Source organism: Dendrobates tinctorius, unplaced genomic scaffold (assembly GCF_039654945.1).
Source record: "Dendrobates tinctorius isolate UK_male_01 unplaced genomic scaffold, ASM3965494v1 ptg000070l, whole genome shotgun sequence".
Classification (NCBI taxonomy): Eukaryota; Metazoa; Chordata; class Amphibia; order Anura; family Dendrobatidae; genus Dendrobates; species Dendrobates tinctorius.
In genome coordinates, this window is record NW_027361738.1 from 25,940,661 (window position 1) to 25,961,685 (window position 21,025).

The 21,025-nt window shown below is 42.0% G+C and overlaps 1 protein-coding gene across 1 annotated transcript in view; it reads left to right on the forward strand.

The window, feature by feature from the left end:
- VILL (villin like) overlaps positions 1–21,025 on the forward strand; it is a 156,069-nt gene that overhangs the window by 29,243 nt on the left and 105,801 nt on the right. Inside the window, exon 2 of the mRNA XM_073581476.1 lies at positions 13,187–13,262. Coding sequence (XP_073437577.1) covers positions 13,200–13,262 — 63 coding nt within the window. The 5' untranslated portion in view covers positions 13,187–13,199. The remainder of the gene's footprint in view (positions 1–13,186; positions 13,263–21,025) is intronic.

The window sequence follows — 21,025 nt, forward strand, 5'->3', positions numbered from 1 at the left end:
AAAACACCAAAATCTGCAGGCAGAATAGAATCCTAGATGTTAGAAATTATTAGGAATCAAGATTCAATCACACACAATCATGGGATCACATATATAATGGCAAATGCTGAAGAAATCACTGCCAGCTCCAGCTTTGCCAAACACTTTATTGTATTTATTCCCACGCTCTGCCAGGGGAAGAAAAGGATAGAGTGAAACCTAGATTATAGTCTCACACCTGATCATCAAATATTTGCCATCATTTCATTGGATACACCTACAAAAAATGTGTTAGATAGTATGAAGTGTCAATACGTGGTCCTGGCTGATTAATTCCTAAATAAGATTACATTAATGCTGAGGACTAGTTGGAATGGTCATTTTATTAATCATTATATCTTCAGGAAAAAGGATGGTTGGCAATAAAAAAAAAATAAAATAAACTGGGTCCTAAAGATATAGTGAAACCTGAAATTAAGGAGTTTGCTACTTCTGAATGTTACCTCCAGATGTGGCAGCATAAATCTGTTGACTAATTCACCTAAGGCCGGTTTCACACGTCTGTGGCTCCGGTACGTATAGTGACACACTGACACACGTACACCCATTAAAATGAATGGTTCTCTGCACACGTCAGCGTGTTTTCACGGACCATGTGTCCATGTGCAAAACACGGAGACATATCAGTGTTTGTGGGAGCGCACAGCCCGCAAAACGTGCTGCACACGGAGAACAGTTCACTCTGTCCTCCGTGTTCACAGACGGCCAACGGGGAAGAAGCGCTACTGTAAGCTGCTGTTTCCTGGCGGCTGGTGCAGAACGCGGCTGTCATTCTTCTCTCCTGCTCTGCCGGCAACTGCATGCAGGAGAGAATGAATGAATGAAAACCCGACATGGGGTCCCCCTCTGTTTGCGAACCAACCCGGAAAAACTCACAGCTGGGGGGCTGCTATTCTCAGGCTGGTAAGGGGCCATTGATCTTGCCCCCCCCAGCCTAAAAACAGCAGCCCACAGCTGCCCAGAAAAGGTGCATCTATTAGATGTGCCTATCCTGGAGCTTTGTCGGGTTCTTCCCACTTGTCCTGTAGAGGTGGCAAGTGGGGTTAATAAGGCGTTAATGTCACCTTGCTATTGTAAAGTGACATTAAGCCCGGCTTAGTAATGGCGCTCAGTACTTTGCCTATTCTATTGCCTTTATGAATAAGATTGCACTATGCACTTTATATTTAATTATTAGATATGGCGATTTGGTGCAATTTATGATTATGGTCTTATTTAGGGAGCTTGGAACCCCAGTGAGCACTCACATTTTTCTATACTGATCACCTCATTTTTGGTCCATTTGTGTTTTTTCTGTCTTGTCCTTCATTGAGGCATTCTGCTTTTTTATCTGTATTCTTTGGTTTTTATATTTATATTTAAATAAAAAGAATTGTTTTATGGATCTCTTCAATTTTTCCTTCTTTATCATAAGGATTTGAGCATTTAAGTTTCTAATTTGGTATTAACTTAAAAATTAGGCTCTCTGTCACAATACAAAAATGAATAAGTGAGCTCTGTGAGAGTCTTGAAACAGGCTCAGTGGTTAGCACTGCAGCACTGGGGTCCTGGGTTCAAAACCCACCAAGGACAACATCTGCAAGGAGTTTGTATGTTCTCCCTGTGTTTGCGTGGGTTCTTCAGTTTCCTCCCAACACATCCTGGTAGGGAATTTTGATTGTGAGCCCCAATGGGGACAGTGATAATGTCTGTAAAGTGCTGTGGAATTAATAGTGATATATAAGCAAAGCATAATAATGTAATAAAATAATAATAAGGGAAAGCCAACAAAATGAATCCTAGTGCCAAGGGCAGCCTGAGATGTAAATATGTCCCTGCCGAGTTCATGTAGATTTGTACACGTACTATGATATTCTAGATCCACAGATGTCTGTGAAAACATGAGAAAAACAACTTTGCAAAACAAATATGAAGGATTTTCACATTTAGGTTTTAGTGGTTTGGCACGAAATCCTGAAAACTCTTCGTTTGTATATTACACAAGGGGAGTCAGTATAGGTAGAGCAGTCCTTACCGTTCTGGTGAGGTCTGGGGTAGAGCTAGGACAAAGCCTAAGAATTACCAGTATGTTAATGACTTCCATTTTTTTAAATCCGTCACAATCCGTCGTTTTCCGTTAAAAAACGGATACGCCATTTTTTTGGAGGATCCGTTTTTTGGTCACATAGACTTCCATTAGCGGCTACCGCGGATCCGTCAAAAAAACGGATCCGTTTACATCCGTTTGCGGCAAAACGGAAACGGATCCATTTTTTCACACTTTGGCGGATGCAAAAAACGGATGTGTGAAATAGGCCTTACCAAGTAACTTAACCAGGCGGCATAAAGGTTTAAATTGTGTAATTTGAATCACAATGCTTGTCAATACTTTCTGATTCTGTATAGTATTGAGTTTGAAACATTTAAGAAAGATTAAATACTTTCTTGTTCTTTTTTTTTCTTAATGTAAAGGAAACCTGTCATGTCGGAATACGCTATTTGCATGCAGATGTACGGATAATATGCAAGTAAATAACATTACAATGCTGCCTGGCCGCCTTACTGAAAGTGCTGCTATTGGGAGAAAAATAATTTTATTTCTACCAGGACCTGCCAGTTTTCACTTATATAGAGTGCATAGAGTGGCTGCAGTCACTGCCCGGCAGCTGTAAGCACGCCTTGGCACTATGATTGATGGTTCGCCACGCACAGGTGCCCTGCAGAGCTAGAGATCAAACAATGTGTCGGGGCGTGCTTACTGCCGATGATCACAATATAGTGAGCGGTGACTGTAGCCACTCATGCAATCCCCCAGGACTGAAAGCCGGCAGCTCCAAGGAGGAAAAAAGTTCATTTTCTACCTGTAGCAGCACTTTCAGTAAACCGGTTAGGCAGCAATGTAATGCTATTTTTTTTTGCAGATTAACCCTATGTCTGAAGCTAAATAGTGTTTTTCAATGTGAAAGGTTCCCCTTGAAAATATAAGATACTTTAATTATCATGCACTGTCAACTTCGAGAAGAAAATGAAATGTGGAATGATGGCCACAAATAAGAAAAAACTTTTTGGCGTAATTGTCAGACAATCTAGTGAATATTTGTGTCGCCCCAATCAGCCCTTGACGACAGATGTTGTTGGAAAGAGAGATCAGGTGTGTTGGATTTCATCATGCTCATCAGTTTGGTGCTTGCTGAGGATGAGCCTCTGGCAGAGCGTTTTGACGATGGCTTTTCCCATCTTCATAGTGAAAAAATCATGGATGAGTGACCCGTGCATGAGTATGGTAGGACTGGATGAACTTTGTCAGCGAAAACTACTACATGTCTATGGCCGGTTGAGTAGGATTGCCTTATAATAATTGAATGCTAGGGCCAGTTGTAAAAGTGTCAGGTGAAAAAGGAGAAATGCAGACTATATTGATCACTGCCATAGACATATTGTTTCTAGTTAAGGAGACCGCCAAGTGTTGTGGAGAGATTAATCTATATATCTAAAAGTGAATGTATGTATGTGTGTGTGTATCACCAATCACGAAGCATCTTTCATTTCACCAGAGCTGTTTAAAAGAAGCTGAGCTGTGATTGGTTGCTATGAGCAACAGTTTTCCTTGCAACCAATCACTAAGCAAAGAAGCTGAGCTGAGATTGGTTGCTATGAGCAATAGTTTTCTTACTCCATGACAACACCTCAGCAGACATTGCCATGGTGGGAGAAATCTAGCATCCCCGGGAACATAAGCTTCCAGCCATTGTCTGCCCCCCAGAAAGGAGCAGAGAGCACATGACAGAAATGAATCCCCCCTCCTTCCGATATACCCATCACACATCCTCCATCCCATAGGCACATCTTCCCTCTTAAAGGGATCATTGGTATAGAAGTCAGGGCAAATCCATCCAGCGCTTTGGTTTTGACCCCAGGCCTCTCTTAAAGGGATCCCCAGTATGGAAGTTAGGATGTGGAATATTAGGGGTAGTAGTCCGATGGCTCTGCTGACGGGATGATGTGGGATAATAGGGGTAGTATTCCGGTGGCTCTGACGGAATGATGTGGGTTATTAGGGGTAGTAGTCCGATGGCTCTGACTGACGGGATGATGTGGGATATTAGGGGTAGTAGTCCGATTGCTCTGATGGGAAGATGTGGGATATTAGTGGTAGTAGTCCGGTGGCTCTGGCTGACGGGATGATGTGGGATATTAGGGGTAGTAGTCCGATGGCTCTGGCTGACGGGATGATGTGGGATATTAGGGGAAGTAGTCCGGTAGCTCTGGCTGACGGGACGATGTGGGATATTATAGTGAGTGTGGCTATGCAGAGAGGGCGGGGTTATACACTCATCTTTACAGAAAAAGAAATCCGGCACTCCCAAATGCAGAAAAAATAGTTTTGTTTTATTCACAGCTTAATAATCCACACGGTGTACATTCTATTTGTTACGTTTCAGTCACTATCATGGACCTTCTTCAGACAATGGCAAAAGAAGGTTAATATTCCAAAAACATGACACTGTGGGTGCAGAATAGCGTGTAGCAACGTAGGCAAGCTGCTCATGTGGAGCTGTGAGGAGAGCACGAGAAGGAACAAAGCGCTGGCAGAGATATGCTGTATTGCTATGGTACAGATGGGGGCTGTCCTAGCACTACCATGAATAGAGAGAAAAAATGGGCCATGGTGGTAGCAGGGAGATGTAGTCGTGGAACTGCAAACATGCCCTTAAGGGTACTTCACACATAGCGAGATCGTTAGCGAGATCGCTGAAACGTCACCAATTTTGTGACGCAACAGCAACCTCGCCAGCAATCTCGCTACGTGTGACACATAGTGGCGACCGCCCCCCCACCGCTGCGATATCGCTGATCGTGCTTGAATGTCCTAGGCCATTTTTTGATCGCTGGTGTCCCGCTGGCCAGCATGCATCGCTGTGTTTGATGCCATAACAACGACGAGTGACCTTGCTGAAGCACGCCTATTGAGGTCTGAGTCGTCAGAATAGCTGCTGTGTGACAAGGTCCCAACGACCGCCGAGGTCGTTATACGGATCGCCGTATCGTTGCTGCGTCGTTGAGTAGATCTGATTGTTTGACAGCTTACTAGCGACCATGTAGTGACACAGCAGGGATCCTTACCAGGTCGTATCGTTGTCGGGATCGCTGGAGCGTCGCTATGTGTAATGGGACCCTTAGGGCTCATACCCATTTGCGATTAAAAAAAGGTCCTATTTCTGGACTGTAAAAAAGGGAGGAGTGCTATGCGAGTGTCATGCGATTTCTATGCGATTTTTAATCTTTCCATCCGTTTTCCATCCGTATGCAATCCGTTTTTTTTTTTGCAGCAACTATTTTTCTACAGTCATTTACAGGACCATTTACAGTGTTCTATGCCACAGAATGATAATGCATCCGTTTAAAACGGATGGAAAACGGATTGTCCGTTTTTTAATCGTACCCATTGACTTGCATTGGCAAAAATCGCAGCATGCTGCGATTTTTTTCTCAGTCTGATTTCGGATGGGAAAAAATCGCAAGTGAGATGTCACCCATTGACTAACATTGGTCAGAGTGCAATCCGATTTTAAATCGGATTATAATTGTCCGATTTTATCTCCAGTTAGTATGAGCCTTAAAGTGGATGTGCCGTATAGAAGGTGTGGTGCAAGGAGAGAAAGAGGCAAACCAAAACAACGATACGTAAAACAAATTGCTTTATTAGTTCTAACACCAATAAGAAAGATAACCTGGTAAGAATATAAGGTCCAGACCACCCTCCTATTTACAGGATATCTTATAAATGTATGATTGCTGGGACTCAGCATTCACAAGACTGGGTTTCCTAAAATCACTGGTATGAATGGAACAGTTTGTTCATTTTTGGAAGTGGTAGTTAACATGTGTGACCTCTTCTCCCACAATGAATGAATGAATGAATAAATAAGCTCTGGTCACGCAAGTAAGATACCATCCAATTCATGTAGGGAATTTTGGGACCCTCATGATTTCTGAAGATCCAAGTGATCTGCCACAGACATCATGCATTTATCACAACCCCTAAGGATAGGTGATAGATGTTGGTCATGGAACAACCCATTTAAATCAGTTCAGTAGAAATGCTGTGCGTCTGGGTCTTGTGGTTGTAATAAGGAGGTTGTGTTAAAGTAATGTGAATTTGGCCTAAAGCCTCCAGCAAACCTTTTTTAGTGTTATGAAATGATTGTTAAAACACCATGGATTTCAGTGTTGTTGTTGTTGTTTTTTAAGCATATTTGGTGATAATTTTTATTTCGTCACAAAATTGTAACATACATTTTTTCTGGTGTTTTTCGGGCATATGGGAAAATGGACGGAAATGGTATCAAACACAGAGTGGGCTTCATTCTGAAAAAAAATAAAATAATTGAGACCAAAAATTGACACAAACCAAAACAATTGTGTTTGTTGTAGATTTTATAATTTCACTATAGCCTTTAACATGTCTTTCTGGTTGTCAGCGTTTTTGTCAAATAAAAAACACCATGAAAAATGCAGCAAAAAACAGCATAGTGTGAAAACAGCCTCAGTGAATTTTTATGTGAAATGCATCATCTAGATGGGTTGGCAGTCAAATAGTCAGGTGCAAAGAGTGAGATGTGACTGATGTGGATAAAGTTGCTCTTTACTGGAATGGCTGTTTGCATTGGGCATTATTGGTCTGTGCTGTTGTGGCGCAGCTGAGGGTTCAGTCACCACAGAGGTACTGCACCTCCTCCTGAGGTGTGGTACCCCACCATCCAGCTAAGGTGGAGACACCTGACCACACTCCAACACCTGCACCTCACACCACAAAGTAGTGTAGCAAAGCACCTTCGGCGGCTCCCTGCTTGGAGGGTAGCATAGCACCCCTTGGTGGCTCCCTGCTTGGAGTGTAGCATAGCACCCCTTGGTGGCTCCCTGCTTGGAACACGAAACGTGCTGGGAGGTGGGTGGAGTTTAGTTCGCACAAAAGAGCGGGAAGTGTTGAGTCAGTCAGTCTTTCATTCAGTCAATGAGTGAGGATGTAGAAGGACAGAGAGTGAGAAAGAGAAGATCCCCGGGAGAGGGATGGAAGAAGGAAGTGCTGCAGCAGGCCACAGTGATCTGGGTCTGCTGGCACAGGAAAGAGACAAAGAAAGGAAGCTTGATTCTCCAGAAGAAAGAAGGATTAGCAAGGAACGTAAGGAGAATAGGAGAACTAAGGATCAGGGTTGGAAGAGAGAACCCTTCCCAAGTTCACAGCGCAAGGCCGGGGTCCGGTCCATGAGGTTGTATGGATACTAATGGTCCTGCAGCAGACACCGGAGGAATAGAAGTAGTGACCGCTTTATTCCCACACCAGACTTGGGGGCACAACAGCAACATATTAGTGAGCCGGGACTTAGTAGCAAGGAGTCCCCGAAGCAGGCTACAGCTGTCTGCTGTACAAGTAGAGTTCATAGGAACATCTGACAGGAGGAACTCCAGTGTAACTCAGTACTAGGAGTACTTCATTCAAAGGCGCTATAAGAGGAGACGTTCAGAAAAGGCACATATGTTGGTGGAGTGTTGGAAAGGAGTACTTCATCTTGCCTGGAAGTTGGCTGAGCTCCTGACCCAGAGGACACGGCGTGGATGCGGGCACCTGTACCTGCAACAGACTGTGAGTAAAGCTTTGGAACTACATGCCCTGGTGTCCTCCACTTATTCCTGCGCCAACCTGCCCAGCACTGCTACATCCCTTGCGCCTGACACTACACCATCTACGTGTCACTTCACCTACACTGCCCTGAGACTGCAGCCCTGCCTGTGGAGGGCTATAACATCCCTGCTGCACCCCACCATCTGTCCCAGAGGATCTGTCTGCAGCGTCGACTTACATCTCCATTGCCGAACACCACAGGTGGCGTCACGAATCACTTATAAACTTTCACCACCAAAAGCACACTGAAACATAACCCCTTTCTGTAATGGAGCCCCAGGGCCACGGACCGGGTCACTGCTGCCGTGATAACCCCCGTTGAGAAGATCAACCGGCCCGGTACCGAGTACCACATGGCCCTGGTGAGTGAGGGCGCTCCACTATACTATAAACAGCTCGGGCTTTTATGTACCAGTCTGCAGCTCCTGAACTAGTGAATCCAGGCATTGTGCCACCTGCCAGGCAACAAAAAGTACAATGTATACAGCCACGTACAATATTGACTTTTTGCCAAAGCATCTAGTTAGAGAAGAGATTGCAAAGTATTAACCTTTTACTTTCCATTAAGGTTTAATTTCCAACTTAGTCATTTATAGTAGATCCACAGAAAATGTCATAAATGTCTCACAAATGCAGATCCCACCTATAGAACCTGCTCCTGTTTCTAGAACTGGGTCCCTGACCCCCATATTGTGGCTGCTGTAAAGGGACATTGGGGACATTCATGTGTGACTCTTTCCATTGGGTCGTGTATGTATCAGATAGTCATGGTATGTACATTATGGCCTGGTGTAAAGGAGAATCTTCATGGAATGTAATCCACTATTGCAAGGTATGAATAGACCCTGAGACAGCGAGGAGTGCAGGGAGATGTCATGTCTTAAGCCTAGAGCAGGGTTCCCCAACTCCAGTCCTCAAGGCCCACCAACAGGTCATGTTTTCAGGATTTCCCTTGTATTCTACAGGTGATGCAATTATCACCTGGGCAATACTAAGGAAATCCTGAAAACATGACCTGTTGGTGGGCCTTGAGGACTGGAGTTGGGGAACCCTAGCCTAGAGAATTGAGAATTCATCCCTACAGCTCCAGAACTCTATATATTGCATCAGGTGGGCTATAATCTATTAGCCACCATATATAATGCCCATAAGACTAGGATCAGATGGGCATATTACATGGTTCATTTACGGATCACAATAACATGAATAATGGTTGATCTCCTGACCCAAACGTACATCCTCTGAGTCCATATTAGACTATATGTTATGGGCGGGAGACCTGTGATCAGGTCAGGCATTATGGGCTCTATACAGACAGTGAAATGCATCCATCTGAACTTGGCCTTAAAGGCGATACGCAGAGAACGTGATAAAAATGCTGCTGTGAGACATTACAATGTCCTGCAGAACAAGCCATTTTTCTCCAGCCTCAATCTCACTCTGTGCTCATTTGTGAATGTGTATTTTCTCAGTCAGCCTGACAAGTTTACAGTATGGCATGGAGACTGAGCATGAAGGAGGACAAAAGCAGGAAAATTATAACCCTTTCTGCTCACTCAGCTAAAGGCATGATTTTTCCCCTCTTTCTACAGCCCTGCTCTATGGCTGAGTGACACAATGCTGCTCCTCCGACAGTGGAAACACATGTTTTGAGCTGTGTTCCTTTAGGTAGTAGCTGAACAGAAGACTAGGATGGGTTGCAGTTTGAAATATGTCACAGCGGCCGTTTTTATCACATTCTCAGAGAACCCCTGTAAGCAGAGGTCACAGGGCAGTGCCTGCAGCAATACTGAAGCTCTTAGCCCCCTATATACTTTATTTAATAGCATCTGTGGAAACAATGGAGTTAGGCAAAGGGAGGTTCTCTGAAATGATAAAAGGACACCAGAGCTGTATTTGGGCATTTATAATTATTCAGTTCTTGGCGTATAAAACAGATGCCATACCGATGTAATAAAACAGACATATGGATACCATAAGGATGAAAAATTATCTGTTTCTTTCTGGACTCCTGAATTAGGCCTTAGGGTTTACGATATTCAGACAAATGTACTGCAGTAACTTATGGGTCAATCATGTCTGGCGCAATCATGCATGCTTTGATTTTTTTTTTTTTCCACATGGACCAATGTCTATTGTTTGACACCGCTTCACACAAAGTGGTAAAATATGATACTGTAACATGATCTGCTGTTAGTATAAAAAAAGTGCTAGAGCTTCACTCTTGTAGATTCATGGCATTATCAACCAGGGTTGCACTGAAATAGTGGGATACCAGTGGCTGTGACATATTGAGCCCCAAATACAACAGGTACCAAAAGTTGCAGCAGAAGATAATCGCATGTGGAAACAACTTTGGAGTCACCTATCACTAGGCTCTATTTTAACTTATTAGCCTTATTGAAAAGATGCCAATAGAAGTAGGCACGCGCATGTTCTGCATAGATAGATGGTGAGATGTCAAAATCATTTCCTTTGTCGGCCCAAGAAAACCCAGTGCAACCCAATTACCATAACCATATCGCTGACCCAAGTGCTACATCAAAAGCTCATAATGTTAATATCCCAAGGGGCCCTTTTAGTAACCCACCTTCATTACTTCTGCTCTGTTCATTTGAATATATTCAAACCAGGATCTCAGTACACTACACTTCATATTACATGGACTGCTGCTATTCAAGCAAAAAAGGAAGCACACTGTAGCGCAAAACCATGCAAACATGAAAAATGAATAATTAATTGTATTACTGCATTAGAAGTATGAAAAATTGAGAAAGTTTAGTGCATAAAATGGCCAAGTTATGTGTACCTGGAAGCCACGTTAAGGCATTTCTCGCTTTCCAGGTCCCTATTCTATGCCAATCCTCACTAAGACTGTAGTCTCCATCTGAATGGGAACCTATGAAAAATCCTCTGTTAGGACTGAAGTCTATATCTCTGTGAAGGGGAAATGGTTCTGGTTTTATTAAAAACACCTGCAGCTAACAGGTGGAGTGCTCAGTCAGAAGGTAAATGAATACAAATTTCAAAAACTGACCGTCACATCCAAGCATAAGCATAGTGTAAACAGGTGCTTAGCCTAGAGTCACCAACTCGTATACATTCAAGCAAAAAAGGAAGCACACTGTAGCGCCAAACCATGCAAACATGAAACATGAATAATGAATTGCATTACTGCATTAGAAGTATGAAAAATTGGGAAAGTTTAGCGCATAAAATGGCCAAGTTATGTGTACCTGGAAGCCACGTTAAGGCATTTCTCATTTTCCAGGTCCCTGTCTATGCCAATCCTCACTAAGACTGTAGTCTCCATCTGAATGGGAACCTATGAAAAATCCTCTGTTAGGACTGAAGTCTATATCTCTGTGGAGGGGAAATGGTCCTGGTTTGATTAAAAACGCCTGCAGCTATCAGGTGGAGTGCTCAGTCAGAAAGTAAATGAATACAAATTTCAAAAACTGACCGTCACATCCAAGCATAAGCGCTAAACTTTCTCAAATTTTCATACTTCTAATGCAGTAATGCAATTCATTATTCATTTTTCATGTTTGCATGGTTTGGCGCTACAATGTGCTTCCTTTTTTGCTTGAATGTATATGAGTTGGTGACTCTAGGTTAAGCACCTGTTCACACTATGCTTATGCTTGGAGGTGACGGTCAGTTTTTGAAATTTGTATTCATTTACCTTCTGACTGAGCACTCCACCTGTTATTTGCAGGCGTTTTTAATCAAACTAGGGCCATTTTCCCTCCACAGAAATATAGACTTCAGTCCTAACAGAGGATTTTTCATAGGTTCCCATTCAGATGCAGACTACAGTCTTAGTGAGGATTGGTATAGACAGGGACCTGGAAAACGAGAAATGCCTTAACGTGGCTTCCAGGTACACATAACTTGGCCATTTTATGCGCTAAACTTTCTCAATTTTTCATACTTCTAATGCAGTAATGAAATTCATTATTCATTTTTCATGTTTGCATGGTTTGGCGCTACAGTGTGCTTCCTTTTTTGCTTGAATGTATATGAGTTGGTGACTCTAGGTTAAGCATCTGTTCACACTATGCTTATGCTTGGATGTGACGGTCAGTTTTTGAAATTTGTATGGACTGCTGCTATGTCAGCTGTAACAGTATTAAGACTTAACATTTCATAAAAGTGTTGTATCAAAAGTGATCACATCTTACCACATTTACAGTGATAAGTAGAATCATAGCGACATTGTGGTAAAAAAAACAAACATGTATCTATATGCAGGATTGCAGTTGTGATTTAATAGCACTGCTTAGGACTGAGCAAAAATATTTGCAGGACACTGATAAAGCGGCCATATTGGTAGTCTGTGGCCACCGGACCAGAGCACTGTGATTCTCGTACTATGTCATCCCCGATGCATTTTTTGATTAGTAGGTCCGTCCTCTAATGACATTGATGCTCTACAATGGACGCATGATCTTGAAGGAGCCTACAAAATTGCAGCGGCACCAATGATGATGTCACAGGTGCCCACAAAATTGCAGAGGCACCAATGATGATGTCACAGGTGCCTACAAAATTGCAGAGGCACCAATGATGATGTCACAGGTGCCTATAAAATTGCAGAGGATCCAGTGATGATGTTGAAGGTGCTTACAAAATTGCTTACGCACCTGTGATGATGTTGCAGGTGTCTACAAAATTGCAGACACACCAGTGATAATGCATCGGTGATGTCACAGGTATTAGGAGGTTTACAAATGGCAAGATTACAAGCGGCCACAGACCTGCTCTCTGCCACATCTTTACTGCCTAACGTGACTGTACCCTTGATACTTTTCCAGTGGCGTAACTTAAACTTAATGGTCCCAAAGCAAAATCTCCAACAGGACCCCCAAATATGACAGGTCTTTAATAGTATTAGTGACCTTTTGGGTCTTGGTGTAGCTGTAACCCTGCTCCCTCTACAGTTACACCCCTGCTTTTTTTTCTAAAGAGTAACTGGCAATTATTTTGGTTACTGTACTACCAAGTTCTGGTAATCCTATGACCTTTTTGTGGTCACTAAAAGAGTTAAGCAAATTTGTTCGGATTACGATTGTTCCAAATACGACCAGCAGTGAATATTGTTTTTACAATATTCGTCGAACACAGCCGAACGTCATTAGAGTCAATGGGAGTAGAAATTGCTGAATATGTTTGGAATCAATCATCAAACATACCTTCGGCACGAATAGGGTACCAATATGGCACGAATATGGTAAATTCAGATTTGGTGACCGAATCCAAACAAATTCGCTCAACTCTAGTCACTAGTGCACAAAAGTATGAGCCTCATGCAGAGGACCAGAGAGGCACATGTACCTCTACAACCCTTTGTTTGGGAATATTGCTATGTTTATTTTTACCTTTTACAATATGTCTTAATGTCTCTCTTCTTGTAATGCTATGCACATAAGTTATGTTCCACTGATAAGCATCACTGAACATTTCTCAAATCTTGTCTTACAGTTTCTCTGTCAAAATGAGCACGCAATCTCTTGCTAACATTAGTAGGAAGCCTGGCTTACAAATATGGTCCATCGAGGTAAGAAACTTTCTTACTTTACAATTATAAGTTTTAGAGGAGAATATTTTTCAGCAGAGTTATGAGCCAATTTTGTAGCAATCAAATTGGGCCTCAGGGGCTTCATATTATTCCTATTCAGCCTAATGTTTATAAACCTATATGTTCTGCAGGGTTGGCTCCAAGTCTGAGTGGCAGTAGACAAAGTGTAGGCCTGGGCAAAAGTGAAAAGTCAGGCCCCAAATACTATCATATTGCACAGTGCACTAGCACTGCACCATATTTAGGGTGCATTTACACAAGCTGATTTCAGACTGATAATCTACTGCTGATGATATTCAAGTTGGTGCTTTTTTTACTGGTGTTTTTACACCAGCTAACAAAAAATGATGGGTCAGAATGATCGCTAATATGATCATTTTGTCCCCATGCTGTATCATATTCTCGGCAGCACATATCCTGTTAAACACTGGGAGGTGTGCTGACGAGACTGATGATTGATTGTTCCGGCATAAACTTTCCAATCAACAATGAATGAGCATGTTGCTTATTCGTTAGGGAATTGCAGACATGTTTACACTGGTGAATGCCCATCTGCAGAACCCGTATTCTTAACTGTGGACACTATGCATGCACGATACGTTACACACACACACACACACGTTTCATGCACACACCAGAGAACTTGCTAGGCTCACTCATCTTTTTTAGTTCCCCTATACTCATGCACGGTGAAGGACTTTTTCACATGATATCATCAAAGGTCCTTTTACACTTTTAAGTTTAGAAACTACACTGATGCAGGACTGGTATCAGTGCAGTTTCTGGATTATAAAGGCTGGGTCCACTCTGGGGGATGGGGCTCCGTGGCAATTGTCAAGTTGACCCTTTGTTAAAAACCTTCCTGAACCACTGGGTAAAACAGAGTCCTTGTCAATTTCAACCATGGTTTGTGTAGCGTGGTTCCCGGAAGTGTGGCTGTTTTTCAGGTCCTGCACATCATGGGTCACATGACAGGAGTTGTGTCACGTGCCCGCGGCGCGTCACTGGTCCTAGAATGCGATTCGTTTTATCATGAATGGAAAGTTTAATTAGTCAATTTTATGACACATATTTTATTTTCTGTATATCCCTAGAGTTTCTGATGAAGGTCCTAAGTACAGACCAAAAACGTTCTACTTATGTATGCACATTAAAATGGAACTCTTTTCTTTCAACACTATCTCTTTGAGTGCCAAGTTTTTTTTATTATATTATTGAAGGTGAAATGAAATTGTCTATAGCTAAAAACATTAAATGAAATATGACATAACACTATAGAGACATAAATGTTCCTTGATTTTTTATTTCTTAGCGGTACAACAATTTTTCCCTCACCAAGATTAATTTCGCTTTTTTTTTTTATAATTTCAATGGTGTACTCGCTATCTATACACAATATACACCCAACTGTTCTACTCTTCAGGGGATATCTTTTGGAACCAGTCGTCCACTGCACTATCTGTCTGGTTTATATATATTTGAGTCACTCAGCTAGTTGTTAGCACACATTTCTCCTAATGTAAATTTTGGGCATGGAGCAAGTACTTTTGTATTATGTATGGAAATTCTTGGGATGAGGATGAAAGAGTGTTCTATGTTCTGCACAATAGGAATCTTTCATTGGCATTGATGTGTCAACAGCATGAGCGGAAAAGCTATTGTAATGTCAGGCTGCACATCTGTCTGTACTGTCTTTTACAGAGAAAATTGTTACAGTTTCATAATGATCTTTTGTACATTCCAGCCTCCATTGAGATATGTGTACAATGCAGTGTGAGACTCTGTTAACCACACAAATATATATCCAGTCATGTACAGTTGAAAACAGAAGATTACATACACTCTATAAAAAGACACATACTTACCATAATGATTAATATTTCCCAAATGCCAGAATAATGAGATAGAGATAATGTTTTAAGGCATTTTTATTACTTACTGCAAAGTGAAAAGTTTACATACACTAAGATGACTATGCCTTTAAGCAATTCTGGACGGACTGCCCATATGATGATGTCATGTTTTTGGAAGCTTCTGATAGTTTTTTGGCAACATCTGAGTCAGTATTTTAATGAACACCTGAAACACACTGCTTCTTTGTGTAGCATCATGGGAAAGCATCAAGAAATCAGCCAAGATATCAGGAAGAGAATTGTGGACTTGCACAAGTCTGGCTCATCCTTGGGTACAATATCAAGATACCTGAAGGTGCCTTGTTCATCTGTACAAACAATTACTGTATATGCAAGTACAAACTAGATAGGAATGTCCAGCCATCATACTGCTCAGGAAGCAGACGGGTTCTGTGTCCCAGAGACGAACGTGCTTTAGTCCGACATGTGCATATCAACCAAAGGACAAAAGCAAAAGACCTTGTGAAGATGATGGTGGAAGCTGGTAAGATTGTGTCAATATCCACAGTGAAACAAGTACTGTATCAACATGGGCTGAACGGCCACTCTGTCGGGAAGGAGCCATTACTCCAAAAGAAACATAAAACTCCAGATTAATGTTTGCAAATGCACACAGGAACAAATAGCTTAATTTTTGGAGACATGTCCTGTGGTCTGATGAAACTAAAATTGAACTTTTTGGGCATAATGACCATCGTTACGTTTGGAGGTAAAAGGGAAAAGCTTGGAAGCCTAAGAAAGACACACTCCCAACTGTGAAACATGGGGGAGGCAGCATCATGTTGTGAGGTTGTTTTGCTGCAGGAGAGACTGGTGCACTTCCAAATGAACAATGACTGCCAAAATGGTAACAAAGTGCCTTAAGAATAACAAAGTCAATGTTTTGGTGTGGCCTTCACAAAGCTGTGATCTCAGTCCTATTAAAAATTCACGAGCAAAGCTAAAAAGGCAGGTGTGAGCAAGGCGACCTACAAACCTGGATCAGTTACACCAGTTTTGTCAGGAGGAATGGGCCCAAATTCCGACAAACTATTGTGAGAAGCTTGCAGAAGGATATCACAAATGTTTGACCCGAGTCATTCAGTTTAAGGGCAATGGTACCAAATACTAGTGAAATGTATGTAAACTTTTAACTTTGCAGTCAGTAACAAAAATGCCTTAAAAATTATTCTGGCATTTGGCAAATATTAATAATTATGTTAATCCTAATTGGCCTAAAATGGGAAAAGTTTATTCTGATTTAATGTCAGATATTGAGAAAAACATGCAAATGTGTCTTTTTATATAGTGAATGTAAACTTCTAGTTTCAACTGTAGATAGTCAAATAGATAGTTGCAATATTTCAAATATTTCACAAACAAATAAATTAATAATCCATAAATAGTGATATATATATATATGTTCTGAGGCAGTGACCGGTGTCACATGCAAGGGTCACTATGTGTTCCCCCCAGGATGCGCACGGTGGTGTATAGAGGCCATGGGAGTGCATTGCAGTCACAGTCGTAGCTGTGATTGCAATGCAGAATAAAAGAGAGTATAGTCTTGAGCAAGCTATTTGTCCAAGGCAGATTTAAGAAAAACTGCTCTGGGCTTTTGTTTTTGAAATGGACTACAGGATGGTAGTTGTGCAGTCCGTTTCATTTCCAGCCCGGGTTTTCCATAAAGCCCATGGCCACAGATCCCAGATAAAAACCCTGCAGTAAAGGGTTTGGGTGTGTCAGGATCATTGTTAGTTTAGTCTAGCAAGCGTGCAGAGCAAAAGGCTCTACAGAGCTCCACCTGTGTGAGGCAACACAGACAAGTGGAGCTGAAAGGCCTGGCACCCACAGAGTACACGGCGGTGCAGTCGCCCACGGCAAAGGGTCTCAGAGGTGAACTGGCATGTTTGATTGCAATCTGAGGGACTATCTTGTTTCCCGGCTGCAATCCGGAGGTTATCCTTTTGTTTTTTACTTTGTGAGTATGCTGAACATTAAAGAGATTTTTGTTTTGAAACTTTACTTAGTCACATGCACTTAATATGCATGTGACTAAGACGATAATGAGGTTTTACTACATTTAATGAAAGTGTATGGGTAATTTACGAAGTGGAGACTGAGCATCTCCACTACATAAATTGACATGCTGCAGTCTGTAAAGACGCGATGCATGTCCATCTCCGCAGGTAAGCCGGAAGCGTGTGTGCATACATAGTAAACATCGGAATTCTTGAAATCCCAACCACTATGCTGTAAGATCTGGCCACTGCGGATGTACGCAGCGTCCAACCCGCAGTGTTTACTGACCGTGAGAACATACAATAAAAGTAAAGATGACACATTTCCTTTGTATTTCAGGAAAAAAAAAATATTATCATTTCAATTCTAAAAATTACAAAAAGGAGAATGGGTCAAGGCAAGAGTTTGGGCAACCTTTTTTTTTTTTTTTAAATTCGTTTATTAAGTCATAAACAGTTGTACAATATACATACTGGTACATAATGTTAAACATAATACAAAATATATATATGTTCATATGACATTGAGGTACAAGGCAAAATGTGCATACCAGTTGTATACAGAATAAAGCATAATGCAACATCAATCAAATCACAATGGTCTTGTATTATTACTTGAGTGATGAGATCTGCCTAGCTTCTAGACTGTACCTACATCTACAAAAACATAAACCTAAACTAAACTATTCCGCAGCCTACTTCCACGCAACTAATCTTTTATTATGTGACATCTCCACTCTACAAAGTGAGGTGAGAAGAATTCCACCTTTCCCAAATCTTTTCAAATTTACCCGGGCACCCTCTATTTTGCTATAGTGTGTGCTCATATGGGATGATTGAGTTCACTAAATTGATCCAGGACCAGAGAGAGGGAGATGAACCTCCCATCCACCGCAATGCCAGTACCTTTCGCGCCATAAACAACGTCTCCTGTAGAAAAATCCCAACATATTGACCCCATGTCTCCTCATCCCAGACCCCAAACAGACAGACCAGCGGCTCAAGGGGAATGGGAATTTGTACCAAGGACGTTAATAATGATGTCACCTCCCTCCAATATTGTGCAACAACAGGACAACACCAAATCATATGGATAAAATCTGCATCTATTGAATGGCATCTCAAACATTCCAATGATTGGTATCGGCCCATCTTAAAGAGTCGAGTTGGAGTCAAATATGATTGATTTATAATATATAATTGTATCATTCTGTCATTAACAGACGGAGATACCCCAATCGAGGACTCCAGGATTTTTTCCCACTCCTCTCCTTGTGTATCCGGGATGAGCCTCTCCCATTTTTTCTTAACGGAGTCTATGGTGGGTCCTGTCCCTACTGACAGCATATATGTAGATAGAGAGGAGATGAGACCCTGGGGGCCTGGGATTTAAGGATCCCTATCAAGGGTAGGGACAAAATAGCAGTATCTATACCTACACACCTTGTATGTGATTGAATAGCTGACCTTAGTTGTAAATAGCGAAAGAACTTGGATCTCGGGACATTGCGGTTAACTTGTAGTTGTTCAAAAGATATCAGAGTTCCGTGATCATATATATCGCCTATCATGAAAACATTATGCTGAGCCCAAAACTCAGCAGATGGGTGTACAAGTAACATTAGAAGGTAACCATTATTCCATAGAGGCATCTCAGCTATAATATCCTCAAATCCAACCACCCTTTTAATCTGCTTCCACACCCATTATTCCATAGAGGCATCTCAGCTATAATATCCTCAAATCCAACCACTCTTTTAATCTGCTTCCACACTGACCGTGCCAGACGAAGCAGGGGCAACAACCGTGGGACATTTATTTTCCTCATTTCCAAAAAACCCAGCGGGCAGCTAACCTGTGCGGCATAAAGCAGGTGATCCTCAGAATTAGGAAGGTGACCACCGGGCATCCATGTATTTATGGCTTTGGCCTGTCCGGCCAAATAATACAGAAAGAAATCAGGTAACGCTGCCCCCCCTCCCTTCTTGGGTCTCTGCAAAGTGGATAGTTTAAGTTTGGGCCTGGTCTTCCCCCATATAAAAGATGTGACCTGGGAATTCAGATTAGCGAAAAAGGATCTGGGCACCACTACAGCACTATGTTGGAGAAAGTAACTAAGCTTGGGTAGTATCATTTTAATTAAATTAATGCGTCCAGCCACAGACAGTGGAAGTATACCCCAGATCGCAAATTTGGCCTTAAGTATCTCCAATAGTGGATATATATTAAGTTGCAGATCGAACTTACTGTCTTGAGAAATATGGACACCTAAATACTTGAAACTGGTTACAATGGGCAGTGAGGAGAGAGTTTCAAGTCGTGGCATTGGAGCATGGGAAAGAGGCATCAAAGCAGATTTCTCCCAGTTTATATATAGGCCAGAATATTTACCGAATTTATTTATGGTATTCATCACTCTTGTCAGGGTTTCCCCCGCTTTATCCATAAATGTCACCATATCGTCAGCATATAGGCCTAGTAATACCAGGGGAAGATCTAATACGAATTGCCAGTGCCTTGATTGCAAGCGCAAAAAGGGCCGGAGAAATGGGGCACCCCTGGTGAGTTCCCCTATGTAATGAAAAGGGCTCAGATATGGAACTATTTACGATGACCCGGGCCCTAGGCTTCATGTATAATATACTGACCCATTTTTGAAATTTATCACCGAATCCATACCTATGCAAACATGCACAGAGAAAAGGCCATTCAAGAGAGTCAAAGGCCTTGGCCGCATCGAGCGATGACAATGCCCATTCATTGTCCGACACCAGAGAGCTATATTGGACCACCGACTGGACTCGTCTAATATTGATGGAGGTGCTCTTACCAGGCATAAAGCCAGTTTGGTCAGAGTGTATGAGGTCTAATATGACTGAGTTCAACCTGTTGGCCAAAATCTTCGCAAAGATCTTATAATCCACATTTACCAATGATATAGGCCGATAAGATCCACAATCTAAAGGATCCTTCCCCTCCTTTTTTAGAACTATTATATTAGCCTCATAGAAGAATTCCGGCATGCATCCCCCCTCCCAAATCCCACGAAACACCTTCAGCAAGAGAGGCGCCAATATCTCCTGATATTCCCTATACAGTTCGATAGGAAATCCATCCGGCCCAGGGGCCTTCCCAGAGGCCATATCCTTCATGGAATCCTCTACCTCCTCCAGAGTAAACTCAGCGTCCATAAAGGTCAGCTGGGAAGGACTTAGTGTGGGAAACTCTATATCTGACAGGTAGTTTAGACACCCCGGACTGTCAACATCAGACTTAGAATTGTACAATGAGCTATAATAATCATAAAAGCATTTCAATATTTCCTCAGTTCTAGAGGCCAAAGTACCATCGGAACTGCGAATCTGTAAGATTGTATTAGTGGTGTTATGTTGCCGCACTAGATAAGCCAAAAATTTGCTTGCCTGATTCCCCATCTCAAAATTTGATTGTCGGGCAAAAAATAATTTACGTTTAGTCTTAGTGTCAATATGTTGAGTATATAACCTTTGAGCCATCAACCACTCCACCCTATTACCATTAGTTTGGTCAGATATGTAGGCGACCTCCGATTCTTTCAAATGTCGCTCCATCTCGCCATCCTCCTCCGATGTTACTCGTTTAATATAAGAGATCGTGGAGGATAAACAACCCCTCAGATAAGCTTTAAGAGTATCCCAAAATAAATTAATATTTCGGGGTTCAGGGTGGGACGAGACGAAGTAACGTAGCTGATCAATCGTTTTATCAGGTGGTTTTATCAATTTCAGCCAAAAAGGATTTAGTTTCCAGGTTATCCTATTGGTCGATGGCCCGTATTTAAGTTTAAGAA